Source organism: Prionailurus viverrinus, chromosome B3, assembly GCF_022837055.1.
Source record: "Prionailurus viverrinus isolate Anna chromosome B3, UM_Priviv_1.0, whole genome shotgun sequence".
Classification (NCBI taxonomy): Eukaryota; Metazoa; Chordata; class Mammalia; order Carnivora; family Felidae; genus Prionailurus; species Prionailurus viverrinus.
The window spans coordinates 129,005,850-129,028,180 of NC_062566.1; the positions used below are offsets into that span (position 1 = coordinate 129,005,850).

A 22,331-nucleotide genomic window follows, 5' to 3' on the forward strand; every position below is an offset into this window, starting at 1 on the left:
GAGTATATTGCTTGAATTTGAAACCAGCAGCTTGATTTGCGCATGTCATTTGAAACTGACTGAGCACCTTGTACGGGTCAGGTTCTGGGGGTATAATGAGTAAGAAGGGAAGCAGGTGAGGGCGGGACTCTGAGGGAGACGCACTCAAGGGAAGGAGACTGGGAAAGTTGGCCAGGAGAGCAGAAGAGCGTGGAGGTCAAGGGCAAAGAGCGTGCTTAGGAGGGGGTGAGCTTGTATGTGTCAAATGCTATGGAGAGCAACTAAAGCAGCCGCTGGTTTTAGCAGCAAAGAGGCCATTGTCGAACCTGGTCAGGGCGGTTACGGCGGCATCCCTGGGGCAGAAAAGAGGTCGCAGTGGACTGGAAGGGATTTGGATGTGAGAACAGAGGGGTGGGCATGGCCTAAACGCGTAGCTTCAGACAGAGTGGCTAACTGATGCACTTGGGTCCACAGGAAGCAGACAGGGGCTCCTGTGGAAGGGTCTATCCGACACTGTGGGGCAGAGGGAACAGCACCTTCACCACTGTGGCAGGAGGGAAGGACTCGTAGTGGCAGGTCAGTGGTGAGTGGTGGGATCTCCAGCCTCCTCATCACCGTGGTCCTTATGGACAACATACAGTAGAAACACAGAGGGAGCAGGGAGTGAAAGACATTCCTGCTTGGAGAACTTCAATTCTCTTTCTTCCTTTTTCTTAAAGCTTGGGTTAAAAAAAAATTTTTTTAATGCTTATTTAATTTTGAGAGAGAGAGAGAGAGAGAGAGAGAGAGAGAGAATATGAGTGGGGGAAGGGAAGACAGAGAGGGAGACACAGAATCCGAAGCAGGCTCCAGGCTCTGAGCTGTCAGCACAGAGCCCGACGCTTGAACTCACGAACTGTGAGATCATGATCTGAGCCGAAGTTGGACGCTTAACCGACTCAGCCATCCAGGTGCTCCTGGATTTTTTTTAAGTTGATTTATTTATTTTGAGAGAGTGTGTGCACAGGTGGGGCAGGGGCAGAGAGGAAGAGAGGGAGGAGAGAGAGAGAGAGAGAGAGAGAGAGAGAGAGAGAGAGAGGCAGGGTGAAATCCCAAGCAAGGCTCCACACTGTCAGCACAGAGCCCGATGAGGGGCTCGAACCCACGAACTACAAGATCATGACCTGAGCCGAAGTTGAATACCTAACTGACGGAACCACCCAGATGCCCTAAAACATCAATTTTCTTAAGAAATGGGAAGCAAGGCCACTTGCTGAGTGTGACAGGGAAGATGGTGGGGCAGGAGCCCGACATAAGCGGCAAAGGTTTGAAAATACTCCTGTGGGAACCAGGAAAGAGCTGCCTGGATAATGAAGGACCCACGGCGGCACAGAGGCCCAGGTGGGATGGACGCGTTTATACCGTGTATCCTGTGTATACTGCAGGCACTCAGGAACCTCAGCGGAAGGCAGAAGACAGAGAGTCGAGCTGAGCTGTGGCTGTGGTTTTGCCAGGCTGGGGTGATGGAGGAACAGGGGGCGGGGGGTGCTGGGAAGTTGAGGGCATTGCCAAGAGTCTAGACCCTAGACAGGGAAGGAAGGCAGCCTCACACGAGCCTCACCGTCCGAGAAAAACACAGAGGGGGAAGGGACTGGAGGGCCTGATGAAGTTAAGATCAAGTGTAATGGGACCAGTACTAGACCCGGGCCAGATGGGACCCTGCCCTGGACCCCACATTCTGGAAGGGCTCTGCTCTGGCCCTTATCTGGCTCACCTCTCTCCATATAACAAAGAATCTGCAGGATGGGCCGACCCGAGCCTACACCCTCCACCTCTGAGAGGACATTCCAGATACCTGGGGCCCTAGGATTGATTCCCTACCCAAAAAGCCCTAGGCCCACGTTCAGTGCCTCTGTGGGCCTCTTCCCGGGGGCCTCCTCAAAGGGTGGCTGTTTGTAAGAGATGTGGATGAAGCTTGGAGTGAGGGATGCTGTTCACATAAGTGTGTGAGACCCCTTGCCACTGGGAGCAGAGCCAGGGGACAGGGGCCATTGATGTCCCATGTGGACCTTCAAGGAATTGATGGTTTCTAAATCAAACCTTTGCCTTCTAGCTTGTTATTAAAGTATATTTTTCAAGGTAGGAAGAGAGAACAAATTTAATAGCTTCCCTTGCTTTACAATATATAGATAGATACGCTATATAGATAGATAGACATACGCACACACATTGGCGTGGGATTCCACATGTACTCTTGTCCCAGGCGTGCCAATGTCAGGGGTATGCCTGAACGAGGGGGGTCATCTGGGTAAGAGGTTGAAATAGGGATTCTTAGATTTCTGAGTCAACATGGCAGAGTAAACACTTGCTGAAAATTCTCAGTCTGAGGCAACATGCAGAAACAACAGGTAAAATATTTTGTGAAATCCCGTAAGCCTTGTTCTGTTTATTTTCTATTTGCATTCTCTGCTTTGCTCTGTGCCCCTCCGGATTACATGACTTGGGCTCCCTGCCTTCTAGTTGCATTTGGCCGGCATAAGGTACCAGCAAGAGATAGGAGGGTATGAAGAGATAGGATGGGATGGATATTTGTTTCCTGCTCCCTCCCTGTTTCGGGCCTGCTTTCTAACAGTGGCTCCTTCCCTCCACACTCAGCTTCTACCAGGAGGCCCCTAGTCGCAGTGCAAGCTGTCCCTGAAGGCCAATCTCCTCCTGTGCGTCTGCAGGACTTGGTGTGGTTACAGCCTTCTCAAATGACCTTATTGGATTCTTTATTCCTGCCCATACTTCTGTAAATAGTTTCTTCATTAAAATCTCTTGAATTTAAGTATCTGAACGAGATTCTATTGTTTGCCAGGGCCTCGACTAATTGAAACCATTTTTAAAAACAAGAAAAGAATGCCTCTGTAAATTGGAGAAGAGAATGACCCTTGGTGGTAAATAATGATTAAGACTCTGGGGCCTTTGTGAAATTGGGGTGGGAGGTCTCGCGTTTCTGTATCTGCAGAAGAAAGGGACTGAATATGCCCCACAGATATCAGGGAGTGGGGAGGGTGGGATGAGATTAGTTTTCTGTTATTTCAGTTGGGGTTAAGTCCCCAAATTACCTGCGACTAGAAATGAAGGCAAGATGCCTATACTTGACTAGCCGCTGAGTCTGTACTGCTCTTGAGCTCAGAGACTTACTTCCCTGCAGTGGGATTCCCAGGTTATGCTTAATTTATGGCTTGTTTCAGAGCTAAGGATCTCCACACCACCCCTCAGAGGAACCCTTGGGGAATCCATAGGGGAGTTATGCCCTCCAGAAAAGAAAAGAAAATTACAAAATATGTAAGGATGTGCAGCGTGATTAAAGACAGTCCAATGAATGAGACAACTCACATCTGAGAAAGCAGAACAGAACACTCTGAAGAAGACTTCAAATCCTCAAAATCATAATGGAAGAATGGTAGGTATCAGATGAGGCTGTAATATGTAGAAGATCGTGGATAAAATAAAATAAAAGGCCTTGGGGATGGAATACACAACACGGTGACTAGTTAATAGTACCATACTGCATATTTGAAAGTTGTTACGAAAGGGGACCTCAGAAGTCCTCATCACAGGAAGAAAATAATTTGTTATAACTATGTAACATAAGGAATGTTAACATTGTGGTGATCATTTTGCAATGTGTACAAACATCTAATCATTATGTTGTATACTCGAAACTAATGTTATTTGTCAATTACACCTCAATTAAAAAAATGTTAAGGTTATGAAATATAGAAGAGATAGAAAGAAAAAGGAACCAACTGAAAATCTTGGAATGAACAAATATAACTGGCAGGTTTGACACAGCTTAAGAGAGATTTAATGAGCTGTAAGATAAAACTGGAAATCTCCCAGACTGCAGTACAGATATCTAAAAAAAGAGAGGGAAAAACCAAAAGGAAAATTAAGGAGACACAGGTGATGTAAGGGAAAGCAAAGACCTTAAACTAAAAGAAGTTTCAGAAGGAGAGAAAAACTGGAGGAGAAAATATTTAGTGCTGCAAATATCAGATTAAAGGAGAAAAACAATATGTGCATCTCACACGTATAGGAAAAAACATTCAAAGAAGCCCAGTGCCTGTTTATAATGGAAAAATTTAGCAGATTTAGACTATAAGGGATTTTTCCTTCCAGCAAAACCCTATATAGGAACAACACATGAAGTGGTGAGACTTTAAAAACGTTCTTATGAAAAGCCAGAAACGCAATATGGATGTCACTAAACATTCCTACTACCTAATATTGTATCAGAGGTTCTAAATCGTGGAAAACAGATATCTGGATGTGAGATTTCAGAGATGATGCATTTCCTGTAGCGATCCAGGGTACGGCTAAGGGAGCAGACAGCTGAAGTGATGGAGGTGAAGGTCACTGAACTGAGAGCGTGGAGGAACTGAAGAGCTAAAGCACCGGGGAGCCCCCAGATGATGTCAGGGCGTTGGGCCTGGGGGAGGCTCTGAGTGATTCAGGTGACGTGGAGGTTGGTGGATGACAGTGCAAAAGAGTAGGGTTTGTCACAGGGTAGGAAATGATGGTCTCCAAACAGCATCTTGCATCTTGAGCTGTGTTTGCTCAAAAGACCACATGAGCAGAGCTCTTAGGAAAGAGCCCAATGCCACTTAAAGCAAGAAGGCAGACGCAATGTTTTACTTGCCGGTTAAGGATGCGGCAAAGTTCATTTATGATGGGGGAAAAATGATCAGAGATGTCCTCTGACAGTCTGAAGGAGGGGAAAGTGAAGGTGGGTCCGAACAAAGGAAGATCAAAGCGGAATGGGGATGAGGCAACCGGAGAGAACAGAGGGGCTTGTGGTTTTAACCGGATAATAGGGCCGTGAGCCTGGTGGGATTAGGCAGGACCATGTGGTGTCAAAGACAAAGCCCCCTCCATCAGCATGTTGCAGCTTCGCCAACAGGAGAATCCATTATATGGGTTTAGAAATGGAACACAAGACCTCTTTGAGGCTACAAAAGGAAGAAATGGAAAAAAAATACACTGACCTCCAGATTAGATCCACGAAGCATTAATGACAGATTTTTTAAAAAACATTTTGAGAGAGAGAGAGAGAGAGAGAGAGAGAGAGAGAGAGAGAGGCATGTGTACATGGGAGAGGGAGAGAGAGAATCCCAAGCAGGCTCCTGGAGCTCGACTCAGGGCTCTATCTCATGACTGTGAGATCATGACTTGAGCTGAGATCAAGAGCCAGACGCTTAACCTACTGAGCCACCCAGGCGCCCCAGCAGATTTCTCATTTAACGGTGCCCTTGTACATACTGTAGTTCACACTTAACACACATTCAATACAGGCATGCCCACATTTACCAACATTAGAAATTGAGAGGAATTAGGATATGTCATTAAAGAATGTTTCTGGAACAAATACCAAAGTCTTACAGATAATGCATGTTTAATAGAGGGCTATAGACTTGCAATCTGGAAATAGTAGTCAATGGGTTAATTTTATACGGAAGCTGCTTGAGATATTTTTATTTCACAATTTCAACGAAGTTGTTTTATACTTTGTATAATTAACCTCAAGAGAAATAGATTTTGGAGACCAGCCTCTCTGTTGACCACTTAGCTGCCCCCCAACAAGCAACTGTCTCCATTACATCTGCCTTATCATTTCTTCTGATGCACAGCATGGCACACGCAAGTCTTAGGAAGCATCCCTTTCAGTAAGGAACAAATATCAAAATAAGCAAGGATTGGCATCTGTTAGCCTATGAATCTGGACTGTTAATTATGTAAGACAAACATGATGTATTCAAGAAAATAGTACCCATTCATCTGCTTTTTTTCAAAATGGAAAAGCACTACATTTAATTTGTGGTTCTCTGCATTTTAAATAGGCAACTCAATGAAGCAATAAATGTGTTCATAATGAATAGATTTTTCTACATAGGAAACTCTTAATGGCAGTAGCATAACTGAAGATTTAACCTGGTGAACATAAAAGTAAACAACAGAAACACATAAGGATAATTTGAATTGGCCAGAAAATAACATTTCAGCAAAAGAAAAAAAAAATCACCATTGTTGAGAGTAATTTTTAGGTTGTGATATAAAAATGCATCACTGTGTAAAAAGATAAGACTGCTGTAATTAAATTACCAGTATCTAAAATAAGATACAGCTCTATGCATCCTGCCTCTCTCCTCATAACTGCTGAGCTTGGTCACTCTGGTGAGCCCCTCTGGCCTTCCTATCTCTTCATCTTCTTCCTCACGCTGCTGCGTTTTTTTCTTCTTTCTTTTGGTCCTTTCTCTAAACTCCCACTGTTCTCCTACTCCTAAACCTTTTCACTGAGCATCGTGGAACCTCCACTTCTAATTAAACTAATCTATGCTAATGCCCTCCCTACATCATGCCTTGATTGGAACTTGGTTCCCTGTTGGAGACATGGTTTCCTTCCACCTGCTCTCCAAATCTCCTCCCCTCCTGACTCTTCTGGAGCCTCGCTCTACTGATTTCCCCCTTCTCTCTTGTGTCGTTAATCTTCCCTCTTGAATGGGCTCCTCTCCACAGAATCATAATAATCTCAAATCAATCCCTCTCCGTTTTCCCACCTCCCACACCCTCTGCGATCTTTTCCCCTCTCTCTTCCACTAACCCTCTCCCCTCTCTTCAAGCTGTTGGAGCCTACCACTCCACAGACATTGTTCTGGGTACGGTCAATGATTCAATAACTTCCTTGTTGCTAAATCGAAAAGATACTCTTAATCCTCATATTACTGACCTCCTGACAGCACTGGTCACCCCTGATGCTTCCTCCCTTCTTGAAACTCTTCTCCCTCGGTCTCAATGACCCCATCTGTCTCTGGATTCCCCTAATTCTTTGGGTGCCTTTTATCCCTGGTTCGTGTGCCCTATGGTTCTCTCTTAGGCAGTCTTCCCTTCTTGCTTAAATCCTCTCTCTGAGAGATCTCACTCAGCCCCTGGCTTCAGTTGCTGTTCATATGCTGATGTCCCTCAAAATCTATGCCTCAAGTCCAGATTCACCTCCCCGCCAACTTCAGAACTGCAGATCCAAATGATGAGTGGGCATCTACTCTTGGACAGCCTGAAGGTGGCCCAAATGGACTCCATCTTTCTCCTTTTTAAGTTAAAACAATTTTTGTTTTTGTTTTTGAGAGAGAGAGAGAGACAGAGACAGAGACAGAGAGAGAGAGAATGAAGAATGAGTGGGGGAGAAGCAGAGAGAGGGAAGGAGAGAGAATCCCAAGCAGTCTCCATGCCCAGTGCAGAGGTCAACGTGTGGCTCAATCCCACGACCCTGGGATCATGACCTGAACCAAAATCAGGAGTCAGATGCTTAACTGACTGAGCCACCCAGGTGCATTGTCTCCTTTTTAAAGCTGTACTTTTTATGTTCCCTCTGTCAGTGAACATTGTCATTACTCCCAAGTGCTAAACCTGAACTCTAGATTTGATCTTGATGCCTACCCCACTCTTCTCTAATCACAACCAAACTATTTACCTAGATCTGTAAACTTCTCCATGCAAAATATCTCTTACATCCATCCACATTTCCCCAACACCTCAGCCATACCATAGCCCAGACTCCATCAGCTCTCTTTGATGGCCACAATGGCCCCTAACCAGTCCCCCTGCCTCTAGATATCCATTCTCTATAGTCAGGGAGATCTGTCTAAAACACAATCTGATGTCACTCTCCTTTCTTAAAGACAGTCCAAGATTCTCCATTTCCCCTAGAAGGAGGTCCTAGCTCCTGATCTGACAAAGCCCCTCGTAATCTGGCTGCCGTCCTCTAGCCTGGCTTCATAGCTTGCCTCTACTCTGTGCTCCAATTACACTCGACTTCCTTTATTTCTGCAATGAAGCCATGATCTCTTGCATGGGGATCTGTACACGCTTTTCCATATATCCAAAGCAATCAACCTCTCTTTTTTGCCTGGCTAACTCTTATTCAACCTACAAGAATCAGTAGAGGGCGCTTGGGTGGCTGAGTTGGTTGAGCATCTGACTCTTGATTTGTGGCTCATGATGCCAGGGTTCTGGGATCAAGCCCTGCATCAGGCTCTGCGCTGAGCATGAAGCCTGATTGAGATTCTCTCTCTCTGCCTCTGCCCTTCTCTCCCACTTGTGTGTTCTCTCTCTAAAGTATACATGTTAAAAAAAAAAAAAAAAAAAGAAACAGCAGAGACATTACTTCCTGCGGAGTCGTCCTTACACAGGGCCAAGTGCCCCAGCAATGTGCTCCCGTGTCACCTGGTGCTTCTCTCATCACTGTGCTTCCCACACTCCATGGGAACTACTGTTTAACTGTAGGTGACCATTAGTTCTGTGGGCAAGTTCCACGTCTGTCCAGTACACCACACTGTCCCTGAGTGAGCCCAGGCCCAGGTATGGTAGGTACTCAATACACACTAGATCTGTGGTTCTCAACACTTTGTGGCTTCAGGATTCCCCTACACTCTTAAAACTCGAGAGCCCTGAAGAGCTTCCGTTTTTATAGGCTTTATCAATATTTATCATACTAGAAAGTATAGCTGAGAAAATTTCAAAATATTACTTCATTAAAAATGACAATAATTTCACTGCCTTTTTAACCAAAATAACATGTTTTTAAATGAAAACTAGGTAGATTTTCCAAAACAAAACAGCGAGAAGAGATTTTATATTCGTGCAAGTCTTTTCGATATATCGCTTAACAAATTACAGTTAGGTTCTCGTATCTGCTTCTGAATTCCCTTCGTGGTGGCATGATTGTAGTATGTAAGGAAAAATACAGTTTACACAGACATGTAGCTGAAAGGGTAGGAGTATTTTAATAGTCTTTTCAGATAATTGCAGATATTCTTTTCTGATGCTAGACTGTAACTCAATATGTGGTAGTTTCTTAAAGGCTGGCTGCAATGTAGAATATGAAACCATATCAATTAACTTTTCATACTTTGTTACATTAAAATCCAGTGGTATATCTTGTACTTTCAATAGATCCTTTACCCAAGCACGATTTTGTAATATCATGCATTGGTTATCTGAGAAATATTAATTCACTGAGTTACACAGATCTTCTAAATGTTAACACCTTTCATTATACAATATAAAAAAAAAATCACATTTGTTAATATCACCATTGAATTCACCAGAAAAGTCTTTACGTATTGAGAAACTGTCAAGCTCACAGTGGTGGATACAAGTTTCCCAAATTCTAATTTTCACTTGAAAGCTTGAATTTTATCATTGGCAACAAACACTGTCAGTTGTTTTTCTTGAAATGACAGGCTCACATCGTTCATTGTTGAGAAAATGCTGACCAAATACTCAAGTCTGAGTAACGATAGCTTGTCAGTCATTCTTTCAAATAAAAATAGTGTTTCATTAAAACAGTAGCCAGTTCAGATCTCAACTTAAAGAGCTTTTCCTGGAGACAACCATTATGCTTCGGCATGTAACCCAAATGCTGTACCAATACTTCCTAGCATATTAAAAAGATGTGTGCTTGAGGACTGAGATTTAATAAAATAATTCTTTTTTTTTTTAACGTTTATTTTTGAAAGAGAGAGTGCGGGCAGAGAGAGAGGAAGACACAGAATCCGAAGCAGTTTCCAGGCTCTGAGCTGTCAGCACAGAGCCCGATGTGGGGCTCAAACCCACCAGCCATGAGATCATGACCTGAGCTGAAGTTGGACGCTTAACCAACTGAACCACCCAGGAGCCCCTAGTAAAATAATTCTTATTGTTTCACCAAGGATATTCTTTTTTTTTTTTTTTTAGTGTTTATTTATTTTTGAGAGAGAGAGAGAAAGACACGGAGAGAGAGTGAGCATGAACGGGGGGGGGGGGGGGGGCGGGGAGGGGAGCAGAGAGAGAGGGAGACACAGAATCCAAAGCAGGCTCCAGGCTTCAAGCTGTCAGCACAGAGCCCGACACGGGGCTTGAACCCGTGGACCCCGAGATCATGACCTGAGCTGAAGTCAGACACTCACTCAATCGACCGAGCCACCCAGGCGTCCCTCGCTAAGGATATTCTTAAGTGAAACTGGCAGTGTTTCCCCCCCACCGAGGGGCAAGGTGATGCAGAACGAAATGATTGCGAGCACAGTTCGGTGCTACTGCCTTGATTCATGCTACAGACCGGTAGAACAGTTCCTGCGGGTTCATCTACCACAGCTTTTGCAGCACCGATGCAAATGTCAGCAGTGTGAACCAAGGTAAACAGTGCCTGAGCATCAGGAAAGTCGTTTTGACCTCACACACCCCGTCGGGCATGGATCATCTGTAGAGGGCCTCTGGGCCAGATGAATGACACAAGGAAGGAGACACAAGCCAGCCTGGGTGCCTGCGACCACACTGCCCGGGGCCCTGGCTCTCCCCACCGGACCTCCATCCTGACCTCCTTCCGCAGAGCTCATTCTCCTGCTCTTTACTCTGGGGCTTCTTGATTGCTTCCTTCCACCCAACCCTTGGTTTTGCCTCGCCCCTGGGGTGCTGACACCTGTGCCTTAATAAAGTCCTGGCTGCAACTCAATTTTCTGGCTGCATTTTTGTTATTATTTCTGGGACCCGGCTTTGGATACCAGCCCTCTGGCCCCAGGCCCCACGATAAGGAGTAAGGCAAATCCTCCTCGGCATTTTTTCTGGACCATTCTGGGATGGACTGTGCAGGTTTACTTCTCACTAGCTCTGTCTCACACTGTGCACACTAGAGGAGGCAGGATTAGAGGGATTAGGGATTTGGTACAAAAGGACAATGTTTAGGAAGATACCTAACTTTGGAGGTGAAACAAAACTGTCTTGCTGGTTGTCTTCTTGAAAGATAAGATGAAATATTCTTTTACTCTTGCAGATATGGGTCAAAATAAAAAAAAAATCAAGTGGTCAATGAACATATGCTAAAAGAAATGCCCAACATAGAACAGTTTTGAATTGTGTGCTCATCCATTTCTCTTCCATCACTACTTTCTGATTATGCATCAGAAGTTCATCCAAGTATGAGACTTTGGTAAATGCATCTTTTAAATATGAAAGTTAGAGTTGGGCATGTACAGGACAAGGTATTTTTTTTTTTTTTGCTGAAAACAGCTTTCAGCAAATAGCAAATTATTTAGAAGCAAATTAATATGATTTTCAAGGAGGTCTGTCCCATTGAACAAATCATTTTTTATCATTACAAAAGAAATGCTTTCTTCTCTTGGCATACCTCTTATATTACTTTTCTGAGCATTCTTGAACTAAGGCTTCCTTGTACTTTGAACAGCCAAGCTCTATCACAGTAATGTATCTGTGTGAAACAAACCTCCAATATTTCTAAGAGTCAGTGATAGAATGAAATGCCTTTCATGTCATTGCTCAGCTCTCTTCAAAATGAGCCCAGAGGCTTAACTTCAAGGGGCTTTGGGAAGATATCTCTCTCTGCCCCTGTCAGTGAGGGGCACTGTTGTAGGAAAGCAGAGATTTATGGGGTGATGGTTGCTCAAAGGCATGTGAGGTATATTCCATGGAGAAGCAGGCTGAAGATGGAGAGATAGAGGCCAGTCAGGAGCCCTAGTCCCAATGGTGTGTCTATGGGACAAGGACAAGGGATCTCAAGGGTGGCTACTTTCCCATTCCTTCATAAACAGGAATATACTGATGTCCTACATGAGGCTGACCTGGGTCTCCGAGACATTAAGAGGCAGTTTTGCATAGTGAGGGTCTTGAGTTTTAGAGGCAGACCACCTGGGTTTGAATATTGGCCCCATCATTTATAGGCTGAGTGACCCTGGGCAAAGGAGTTTTCTAATCTGTGTTCATCTCGGAGAGTTGTTCTAAGGCTGTAAAGATACCATCTACATAAGGTGCTTAGCATAGTAGCTGGCATGTAGCAGGTGCTTAACAAATGACAGCTATTATTATTCACATTATTCTTCTGAAAGCATAAGCTGTGCATCTCCTAGAAGGAGAAGAAACAGATCTAGGACTTTTATATTCTTTTGCTACCAATCCCAGGGAGAGGATCCTGAGAAAAAGAAGATTCTATCAGATCTCTCGGGCACCAATTAAAGAACACGCCACGCCGCTCTCCATCAGGAGGATTTACACCCTCACTGGGAGGCACATCTCTAGGCATAAACATCTGGATTCCTAACAAAGAATTATGAGGAGATACAGTCTTGTTGGGCGAAGAGTCGGGAGGATACCAGCCGGTGTCAGGTCTCAGTCAGAACTCTAGGCCCAGAGTCCCTTGATCTCCCCAATTTTGATAAACTTCATCTCTACTCTGCTTCAAAGACTGGCCTTCCACGCTAGACCAGGGGCCTTGTCAATGACACAGAACTTCTCTACGTATGAATTATCCAGTGTCAAGATCCAATCCACTGTATACAGCTCCCCACTCCTACAGCTCTATTGCTCTTTGATTCTCAAGTTCTTTAGCATCTTTTGAGTCTCCTAGGACCCTGACCATTCTACATTCTCTTAGTCTTCAAGTACCTGTCTGGTTTTACTTTTTCTCTAGTTGGCCTAGAGTCTATGATGCCATGCCTTTAGTTATACGGACCATTATCCTCAACGCTCCACCTGCTCCTTCTTCTAGCCCACCCAACCTACAAAGCCCAAACCCAGTGCTGATCCAGTCATAGTTCCTCAAACAGGTTTTGGATCCCATTCCACCCGCCTCTTAAGGGACTTGGCTCCTTCGGTCATATTCCTCTGCCTCCACTTCTACGTATTATTTCTTCCCAACACATCTATGTTATGAAATATCTCTCCAGATTCCAAATTCTTCTCTAGCATCTTAGTCTTCAAAAATAGTTTTACACCAGTTCCCTCCACTTCCTCCTCATCAATTCTCTCCTTAACCCAAAAAGCAAGCTGGCCTCTGTTTCCATGATCTTGTCCAAACTGCTTTTCTTGAGGTTGGTCATATCACCAAATCCAAGGAATCCTCTTTAATTGGCATGTCCAACTGCTGACACTGCTTCCTCTTCTAAAGGGTATTTCCCTTTTCCATATCCAGGCTGCATCGCATTCTTCTCACTCTAGAGACCCTTGCAGTGTGACCGCATTCAAAGCTAAGACTTCCACAACTCATAGGATTCAGAAACTGATACCGTGGACCTTAGACGTCTCTGCTGACTGGAGACCCCATATGCACACTGGTTAAGAAGGCAGACTCTGAACTCAGATAAACCTGCATTCCAACTCCTGTCTCTGCACTGACCAGCCATCCAGCCATGAGAAAGTTACTTCACTTAAACCTCAGGCTCCTCAACTACAGAATGGGGTAATTATATCGCTGGTATCCACCTCTAGAGTTCTCTTGGGGATTAAATTAAATAATGCATGGAGAAGCATATAATTAACACTCCATAACGTTAGCGATTGTTGTTATTACAGGATTCTCTACCCAAAACTCCCGAAGGAACTCAAACTTCAACTCAAATTACAAAATCAACTTAATGCCCTCATGCTCCTCCTTCATTACAGCAATCATCATAATAGCTTCTGTCTCTCAAGGATACATTTTGACAACTGATCTGTAAGTTAAATATTAGTGACCCTATTTTATATATATATATATATATATATATAACATATATATATATGTTATATATATATAACAACTGAGGTTTAGAGAAGTTAATTACTCTGTTGGAAGTGACAGGAAAACAACAGTTACAATTCAAACCCTGGCCCTTCTGACTCCAAAGTTAATGCTTCCTCACTCTGGTAAACCACATCAGTGTTCGAGTCCCAAGCCAAAACCCAAGACCTTTATTTTGGACTTCTTCCCGTCTCTCTCAGCTATGTCGTGTGCTGGGGAACTGGTGTTCATGGGAGAAGATTCCCTGGTTTGTAACACTTGCTGATTTCCAGCTCCCAGGGCGATGTCACTGAATGTGAGCTGAGCAAAGATGGGCAGAACTGGCATGGGAGCCCGCATGGGCCGGCTCTGGCACACCGTTGGTTCCAGTGAGGCCCTGAATCCTGTTCATTTGGATCAAGATAGTTTGACTGAAAGCAATTTGCCAGAAACAACTTACTCAAAATGACGTTGGTGAAAACAACGTGTTAAAACGATGTGACTAGAAAAGAATACCATTCAGCGATCGGCTACACACGTTTTCTCTGTTCTACTCTCTTCCTGAGTGACTTACTTCTGGCCAATTATTGTCCAGGACGTCCAAGCAGAGGCTGTTGGTGGTAAGGTCACAGCCTCTGCAGCCTCCAGGCCTCTCGGTCTTCCCTGTCTGGGCTCCAGGTACACAGGAAACTTCCCATTCCTCGGGGGCCAACACCTCCTCGCCTCCCGGTCTCCGCTCGGGCCTGGAATGTCCTTCTGTCCACCCCATCATCTCTGCCTGGCTGACTCCTCTTCCTCATCTTTCTGAGTAGGAAACCGCCACGGGGGATACTCAACAAACTAAATGTCAAACATCGAGAATTAAGGTGGAATTTTGTACTCGTCCAACGACTGGCAGACTGCTTCAACACGTTTTGCTAGTTTTTCATAACATATGGTATGACCCTATTTCAATAGCAAAGAGTGCACACGGATAGAGAAAAGGATCTGGGAACTTAGTCTCCAGGGGTTTTAGCAGTGATTTTCTAAATAACAGGTGTGATTATGTCAGGGTTTTCCCCCCCTTTGGTCTATAGTTTCTACAGTAAGCATGCATTGCTTCTATAATAAAAAAAAAAAGCCTATTTCTGTAAGATATTTTTATTGTTAATGTCTTTGTATTTCAATTGTTCACTACTGTAAACAATTCTGGACTGGCTGCCCATTCATTGGATAGAAAAAGAGCTTGGAAAATAATGAAAAATGGGTAATTTTTAAGACCACAGAAATCATCACACGGTGTACAAAAATCCACCAGAATGGAAGAAACCAGACTCCAGAGAGGTTCACTTTCAACGGCAGTGTGATTTCAGTAAGATTATTGGGTTGACTAAATTATATTTGGCCAAATTCTATGCTATTGTTAACTCTTCCTCCTTGAAATCTTTTATGATTCTTCAGATTTTTGTCTTTTTCATTTCCTTTGTTACCAGGTTAAAGAAACAACCAGATTCCTTATGGTACACAGACGTGTTGTGATCAGAGCTTTACCTAGTTCTTGGCATCCCTCTTGCTGCACTTTTCCCTTCACCCCCTTCTCCCCAGTCACCCACTGGCCAGCCTTGAGCTCCTTGCTCCAGTAACGCAAACTCTATGTCCCTGAACACGTCATGTGGTTTCAGTTCTCTGTACCTCTGTACGAGCTGCATTCCCTGAGATGCCTTTAAAACACACACACGCACGCACACCCAGTAATACAAAGCAGTTACTCACACTGCAAAGTATTCCTGTTAATCCTATCTGCCTTATGGATATGACTGCGTCTTCTTCACTCGGGCGTTTGGAGTGTCTCCGGACCCCTCGCACCCAAAGTATGGTTGGCACACCCGCAGTGTCAATATTCCTTGTGAGCTTGTGACATATGCAAATTTTTCAGGCCCCACCACACTATCTACTGAGGCAGAAACTACGAAGATGGGCCCCAGGAAGGATGTTTTAAAAGCCCTCCAGGTGTCTCTTAAGCACCTAAGGTTTGAGAAGCACTGCTCCAGGGAATCGGTAGTGTTGGCTGAATGAACTGATGGTGAAGAACCTGGAACGCTCCTTTACGTTTTTTTAAGACCTACATTCATTCCAAGCTTTTGCTTTTGTTGATGTCAGTCCACACACATTTGTATGTTCGTAAACAAAATGAGTAAGCAACCTTTTCAAAATGTCCAGTGAAATTTTACTTAATTATTGGATCACTTTGGACAACAAACTTTCTCCTCCAAAATGAGACAGTTAACATAGGGCTTCATTTATTATTATTAGCTATCGTTTAGTAGCTAACTGTGCGTCACAGTTCTGAATTTTGGTTGGAGGAGCGGAACCCCAGGAAGTTACAGACACAGTGTCTTGCCTAGCACCCCGCAGCAGTTTAGTGGGAGGCCAGGCTCAGACTAAGCAGCTTCAGAATTTCCATTTACGCTGAGCCCATTGAGTCACTCACAATGCTGCTGTTCCTTCAGGTGGATCACAGTAATTAACTTGGTGGAGAGACCTTGGAAGGTTACAGTAAACACTTTATTTTGTGGTCAGGCAGTTAAATGTGTAAAGGTCCCTACCCTCTATCTGATCATTACTTAAAGGACATTCCTATCGGGCCAGAAGTGATTTGTTAGTGCTGTAATATAGGCAGCCTTTTCACATCTCCCTCTGTAGCTGCTGGAATCTTGGCTCTCACCCAAATGCCCCACTTGGGTTTTGTTCAGGAAAGATTTTCTCCAGCTGCTTTATTTGTTCCACGATTACATGTATGAGCTTCCAGAATGTAGAAGATCACAAGTCAAATGAAAGGCTTCAGTTCCCAATTCACCTAAAGAGATAAAATTCGAAACCAAGGAAACAACAAAACATGGCTAAATGAAGGGCTAAGTATAAATGAGACTGAACAGTATTCCTACTAAAATGTCAGCACACGCCAAAGCACAGAAGGAAAATAGACACTGTGGGGGTAATCAGGGTAGCCTTGTGCTCCACTTATGGTCACACTTGCAAAGGGATTCCTATTTCTTCTTTACCATTTACAATTCTAGGCAAAGCAAGCTGACAAAAACAAAAGAGCTTCGTATTTAAAAATAAACAAAAACTTGCACGGCCGTGTTCATAGCAGCGTATGTCACAAAAGCTGAAAAGGTGGAGGCGGCCCGACTGTCCCTGGACAGATGGATAAACAAGTGTGCTGTCCACATACGATGGAATATTATCCAGCCTTTAAAAGGAAGGCAATGCTGGGGTGCCTGGGGGGCTCAGGAGGTTAGGTGTCTGATGCTTGATTTCAGCTCATGTCATGATCTCAACGGTTCGTGAGATGGAGCCCTGTGTCGGGCTCTGTGGCAGAGCCTGCTTGGGATTCTCTCTCCGTCCCTCTCCCTCCCTCCGCCCCTCCCGTTAGCATTCTTTCTCAAGATCAATAAATAGTTTTTTAAAACGGTTAAGATCGTTAAAAAGTAAACAAGAACAACTACATAAACTGTCCTGAGGATTGAAAGAGTACATTCAGATATGACATTTGGGCATCCTGGAGATTGGCCATCATTCACACTGAGAGCCTGGGGATCAAGATGAAGAGACGCAGGTCTGAGGGGAAAGGGTGGCTGGCTACTTGTGACAGATGGAAGAGTAAGTGAAGACTATGCAGATAAAGACCTATGGGTCATAGGGCAGGAAAGGAAGATGACTGTTAGCATAAAAATAGAGGCTGACCCCCCACAAAAATCATCAAAGGCCCAACGACATCTGGAAACCTAAAAAACAAAAATTTGAGGGCTCACGAATCTCACAATATATACTGGAAAGTATTTCAAAGTCCACAGAGTCCAAACATCAGTTCAGCTTCAAACACATCACACACGCTTGTCAGTGTCGTTAAGCCACACGGCCTCTCTACATCACAAACGGGACAGCTGATGAATGTAAAGAACATCAAATACGGTGAGACCTTCAGAATGTTGCCCCTGATCAGTGAAGATGCTCTTATCGGAAGCAATCTGGACCAAGAGCCAATCGGCTAATTTTTTAAAAGTCTGTTGAAAGGGAGGAAACACATAAAAAACGGTACACAAGGCTGTGGATGCTGCGGGTGTTGCCATCAGATCCCCCAGCTGCTGGAACTGTTACCTGCTGAGAGTTCAACTGAGAAATTCAAGGGGCTCACCCACAGCCAGAGGAAGTTGCCTCGCTAAGGCTGATGGCCCCCTTTCCCCAGGGGCAGCCCACACCCAATGCCTGGTCAGTGCAGGAGGACAAGCACCGATCTCTCTGCCACATCTCTGTGCCTTAGTTTCCTGTATTTAAAATAAAGAATAATATTTGCGTCACGGATCATGGCGATTGAGGGATACGGTGCAAGTTGCACAGTACCAATCACAGATGCTCAATCAATGCTGGCAATATCTATTTTTATACAGTAGAAGAAGCTGTCTTATCCAGTTCACCAGCTTAAAAGAAGCTTCCAGTCCCATATGCAAAGCAGTCCTGCAGATGCCCAGCACTGGGTGGTGAGCCCAGCATTCCCTACGGCATTGGTGCAATTCACTATCTGTTAACCCTGCCTCCCCGGCTCCTGTACAGGCCTGGGTCCAGGAGCACCTTCAACAAACCTCCTGAACACTTGTCTCTGTCTCGGGGTCTGTTTCCCAGGGCCCAATCTACACACATCCATAACTGAAGTGTTTAATTTTAAATTTGAAATATAAGCCTGCATTTGTTCCCTGAAGCTGTGGTTTATGTCAAAGCCTGCAATCTTTGAGACCAGGTCCATGGATCAGCATGCCTTCTCCTCTTTCTTATATAAACTACACTGGAAATGAATTACCTATGATTTCCTACTTTGGTTTCCTGAAAGTATGGAAACTGAAAGACCACTAGAAGACAATCTAGATGTGGAATCCCTCTAAATATTTTTTTACCCACCCTCCCGCCCTGCAATCTAACAGTTATTTCACCCACAGCTAATGTGACAGCTTTTTCTAAAAATTTAAAAACTAATAAAATACACATTACATAATATTTACCTTCTTAACCATTTCTTTTTTTTTAATTTTTTAAAAAATGTTTATTTTTGAGAGAGAGACAGAGCGTGAACAGGGGAGGGGCAGAGAGACAGGGAGACACAGAATCCAAAGCAGGCTCCAGGCTCTGAGCTGTCAGCAGAGAGCCTGACGCGGAGCTCGAAGTCATGAACCGTGAGATCATGACCTGAGCCAAAGTCGCATGCTTAACCGACTGAGCCACCTAGGCACCCCTGGCATAGGTAGGTTTGAGAACAAGCAACACAAACAGGTTTGGGAACAAATACACCTCAGTTTGAGTAGAAGTACAGGAGTGTACTAGAGACGAGCCTCCCAATGACAAGCAGTCAACATGTTATGGGCATCTGCAGGACTGCTTTGCATAGGGGACTGGAAGCTTCTTTTAAGCTGGTGAACAGGATAAGACAGCTTCTTCTACTGTATAAAAATAGATATTGCCAGCATTGATTGAGCACCTATTATGTGATCAGTACTGTTCAACTTGCACCGTATGCCTCATTCTCCATAATCCGTGAGGCAAATATTATTCTTTGTTTTATATGCAGGAAACTAAGGCACAGAGAAGTACTCAAGCAATTTATCCAAAGTCAAACCACTAAGAAGTAGCAGGACTGACATTTTCAAGTTGGTGTGAACCAAAGCCTGTCCCCACTCCCACCGGCCACACTGGCTCTCCAAGTGAATATTAAATAAAAGGGGCATGGGCGCCTGGGTGGCTCAGTCGGTTGAGCGTCCGACTTCGCTCAGGTCATGATCTCACGGTCTGTGAGTTCGAGCCCCGTATCAGGCTCTGTGCCAACAGCTCAGAGCCTGGAGCCTGCTTCAGATTCTGTGTCTCCCTCTCTCTCTGGCCCTCCCCCCAATCATGCTCTGTCTCTCTCTGTCTCAAAAATAAATAAATGTTAAAAAAAAAATTAAAAAATAAATAAATAAATAAAAGGGGCAAAAGGTTAGAAATGTAAGAAGTGATCCTTCGTTTTCTACTGGCATTGTACAAAATGACAGAAATATGTCACGTTTATTTTTTTTAAGAGTATAATTAAACAAGGAATGCACTTAAAGGATCCTCATAACACAGGGGCGAAGGCAGTGCAATCTGCAATTGTTATTTGTTTACATAGGAATAATTTCGGTTAATGAAAGACGGAAGTGTTAGGCAGCATTTGCAAGGAAAGAACTGAAGTCAGACGTTTTAATTGTGCTCTCAGATGAATACCTACACAAAATAAGGTGGAAATTTTATAGAGCATATTAAAAGCTAAGCGTGTTACATCTCAAGATAACTCTTTGAATTAAAAAAGAAAACACAAAACAAAACAGAAAGCCAGCACATCTAAAATAATTCAGAGTCAGCTAGCAAGTGACTAATCAAAGGTGTCTCATTACAACCAACTGCACCAACACCCACGTAGAAAACCCAAGCTATAGTTTTTTCTTTAGAAGTATTTTCCCAAGAAAATAAAGCATGAATTTGTGGTTGTCTTTTAAAAAGAAAAATGAGTGACATTTCAACACAGATACAGACAACATTGTAAGCCAACATCCCCCCGCCCCACCCACCCACCCACCCAAAAGGAGGTATATAAGACTGCCAGTTCATAATGATTAGAAGCAAGCTCTGTGTAAGAACCTATGGCAGGCTGGCAGAGAGAAGGGCCCTCGTCTTCCAGGGCCATGTGGCAACTCCCTTTTACAACCTCAAGCAGGAGGTCACTCATTGCTCCCCAAGACGTCCAGGACACTGACATATGTGTGGCAGCAGAGGAGACTGCCAATAGCACAGCACAGCCAAGAAAGGCTACCTGTGCCATTCGGCTCTTTTCTGTACCAACAATCCATGAAATGGGACATCAACAGACACACATCGAAGACCCAGGCGCGCTCCCAGATATCCGGGGGCAACTTCTTTTTAATGGAGCCATCTGACCTCCACGCCCATTTCTAGATGGATGAACACCTTCCTTGGACATCAATCCCAAATTGATGCGATCATCAGTCCCACACTTGCTCTCCCCTAGTGTCTGTCTCTGTCACACTGAATGGAGCCACCATTCACTCAGACGACCAGCACAGAACCTGGGAGCCCCTAGTTCCCTCCACTGCACATCCTATCACTACGGTCCTCTGGATTTGGATGCAAAACCCCATTTCATGCATCTGCTGTTTCTCCATTCCTGTAGTTTGGGGCCTGAACTCTTGCAAGAAGACCTCTTCTTAGTACTGATCAGATTGTCCAAGGGCTCTGACACATAATCTCCTTATTTACCGGGTTCCCACTTTTACCTAGATACCATGGTCGATTCCTTCATCACCCAGGGTAGACTCTCTGGGAAAAAAAATAGGAAAAGGGATGGGATTTCCCTTAGCACTTACAGAGGAATTTTTAGCATCCCACTGAGAGGCAGAAAAACATCAGGTAACACCAAAAATTCACTTAGCCCAAACACAATAGGCCAGCTGATTCTCAAGATCCTTTTAGCCGATCGAAAAACTATCTCCTGGCAGTCTCTCTTAAACCACAGTGACTCATTTTGGGTCAACACAGAAATACCTCCTACATAATTTCTCCCAGGTAAGATCTGTAAGGATGCTCCTGGGGCCTCCCGGCACAGTTGCCTCATGGAATCTTCCCAAGAGCATCTGTGCCGAAGCATAGACTGCAGCCCCGAATCTGAATCCCAAACTCTGCCACTTGGTAAGTGTGGGCCTTCGGTCAAATTGCACATTTTTTTCAGAAAAAAAAGAAGATAATGGTACTCACTGATAAATATGGCTTGTTAAGTTTAACGACAATAAACATCGGCTGAGGGCCCTGCCTCCAGCACCAGGGACCGAAGGTGAACGTTCCAGCTCTACCCTAGAGTTTCAGTCTAGTGAGGCAGAGAGAGTACAAGAGGGAGGAAAGACCGACTGGGGATGATGGAGAAGAATTGAAAGAGAACTCGTTGAAAATGAGGTAATTAGGTACAAACCCGATGCCTGATACCTGGCTCACTTAATAAATGCCTTTCGGTTGATTTTTAACCCCTCCATCCCACTAAGAGGTCAGTTAGGTCAGCTGTGACTGACCTAACTTTTCTTTTATCTTTTCGAAAGTTCACATCTATAAAATCTCCAACAAAATATCTGATGGTCACTGGCTCCGTTTTTGGGAGAAGCTCCCATTTCCCTTTAAGATGCTCCTCTCTGAAGGCTTGTTATTTCTGGCACCTGCTCTTACAATCATCCACGTGTACCGTGTAATTGGTGCTCACTGGTTCACTGGGAAACAGTTTTCTCAAACTTCTTCCCACCTCCATTAAGAAGGTTCCTCAGAGAAGATACGTTCTGAATTGATTTCTAGACAGGAAAAGCTTGTAGTCTGGAACGCAGAGAGAAAATGACACCTTTTGATTCTAACACTTCATGATTTTTACCACCGTACCTCATTATCTTACACGATCTGTTATGTTACACAAGAGAAGAAAAAGGAAGTAGACACCGGAAACAATAAAGCGAGAACCAGAAATTCGGATATCCAACATCTGTTCATGGATAAGAAATGAAATGAATAACTTGGTTCACAGTTGCTTCTACGTTCTGGACAGTATCACAGGCAGCAAACAGTGTTTTATGTTATAAGCTGTGGTGGTTTTAAGCCACATCTGCAAATTATTTAAGGCCTAGTAGCCCTCCCTTTCAGTGTGGGCACTGGGATTTCCTCCACGCTCTCCCCCTCCTGGCTCACGCAATCAGCCCTGACCAGAGAGCCT

At 44.3% G+C, this 22,331-nt stretch overlaps 1 protein-coding gene across 3 annotated transcripts in view; it reads right to left on the bottom strand.

Moving 5' to 3' along the window:
- EFCAB11 (EF-hand calcium binding domain 11) overlaps positions 1–22,331 on the bottom strand; it is a 165,993-nt gene that overhangs the window by 50,113 nt on the left and 93,549 nt on the right. The window contains exon 6 of one of the 3 annotated variants that reach the window (XM_047863090.1): positions 16,338–16,361. The exons of the other annotated variants lie outside the window; for them this stretch is intronic. Within the exon in view, the coding sequence (XP_047719046.1) occupies positions 16,358–16,361 (4 nt within the window). The 3' untranslated portion in view covers positions 16,338–16,357. Of the gene's footprint in view, positions 1–16,337; positions 16,362–22,331 lie in introns of those variants that run through there. 3 annotated transcript variants of the gene reach the window in all.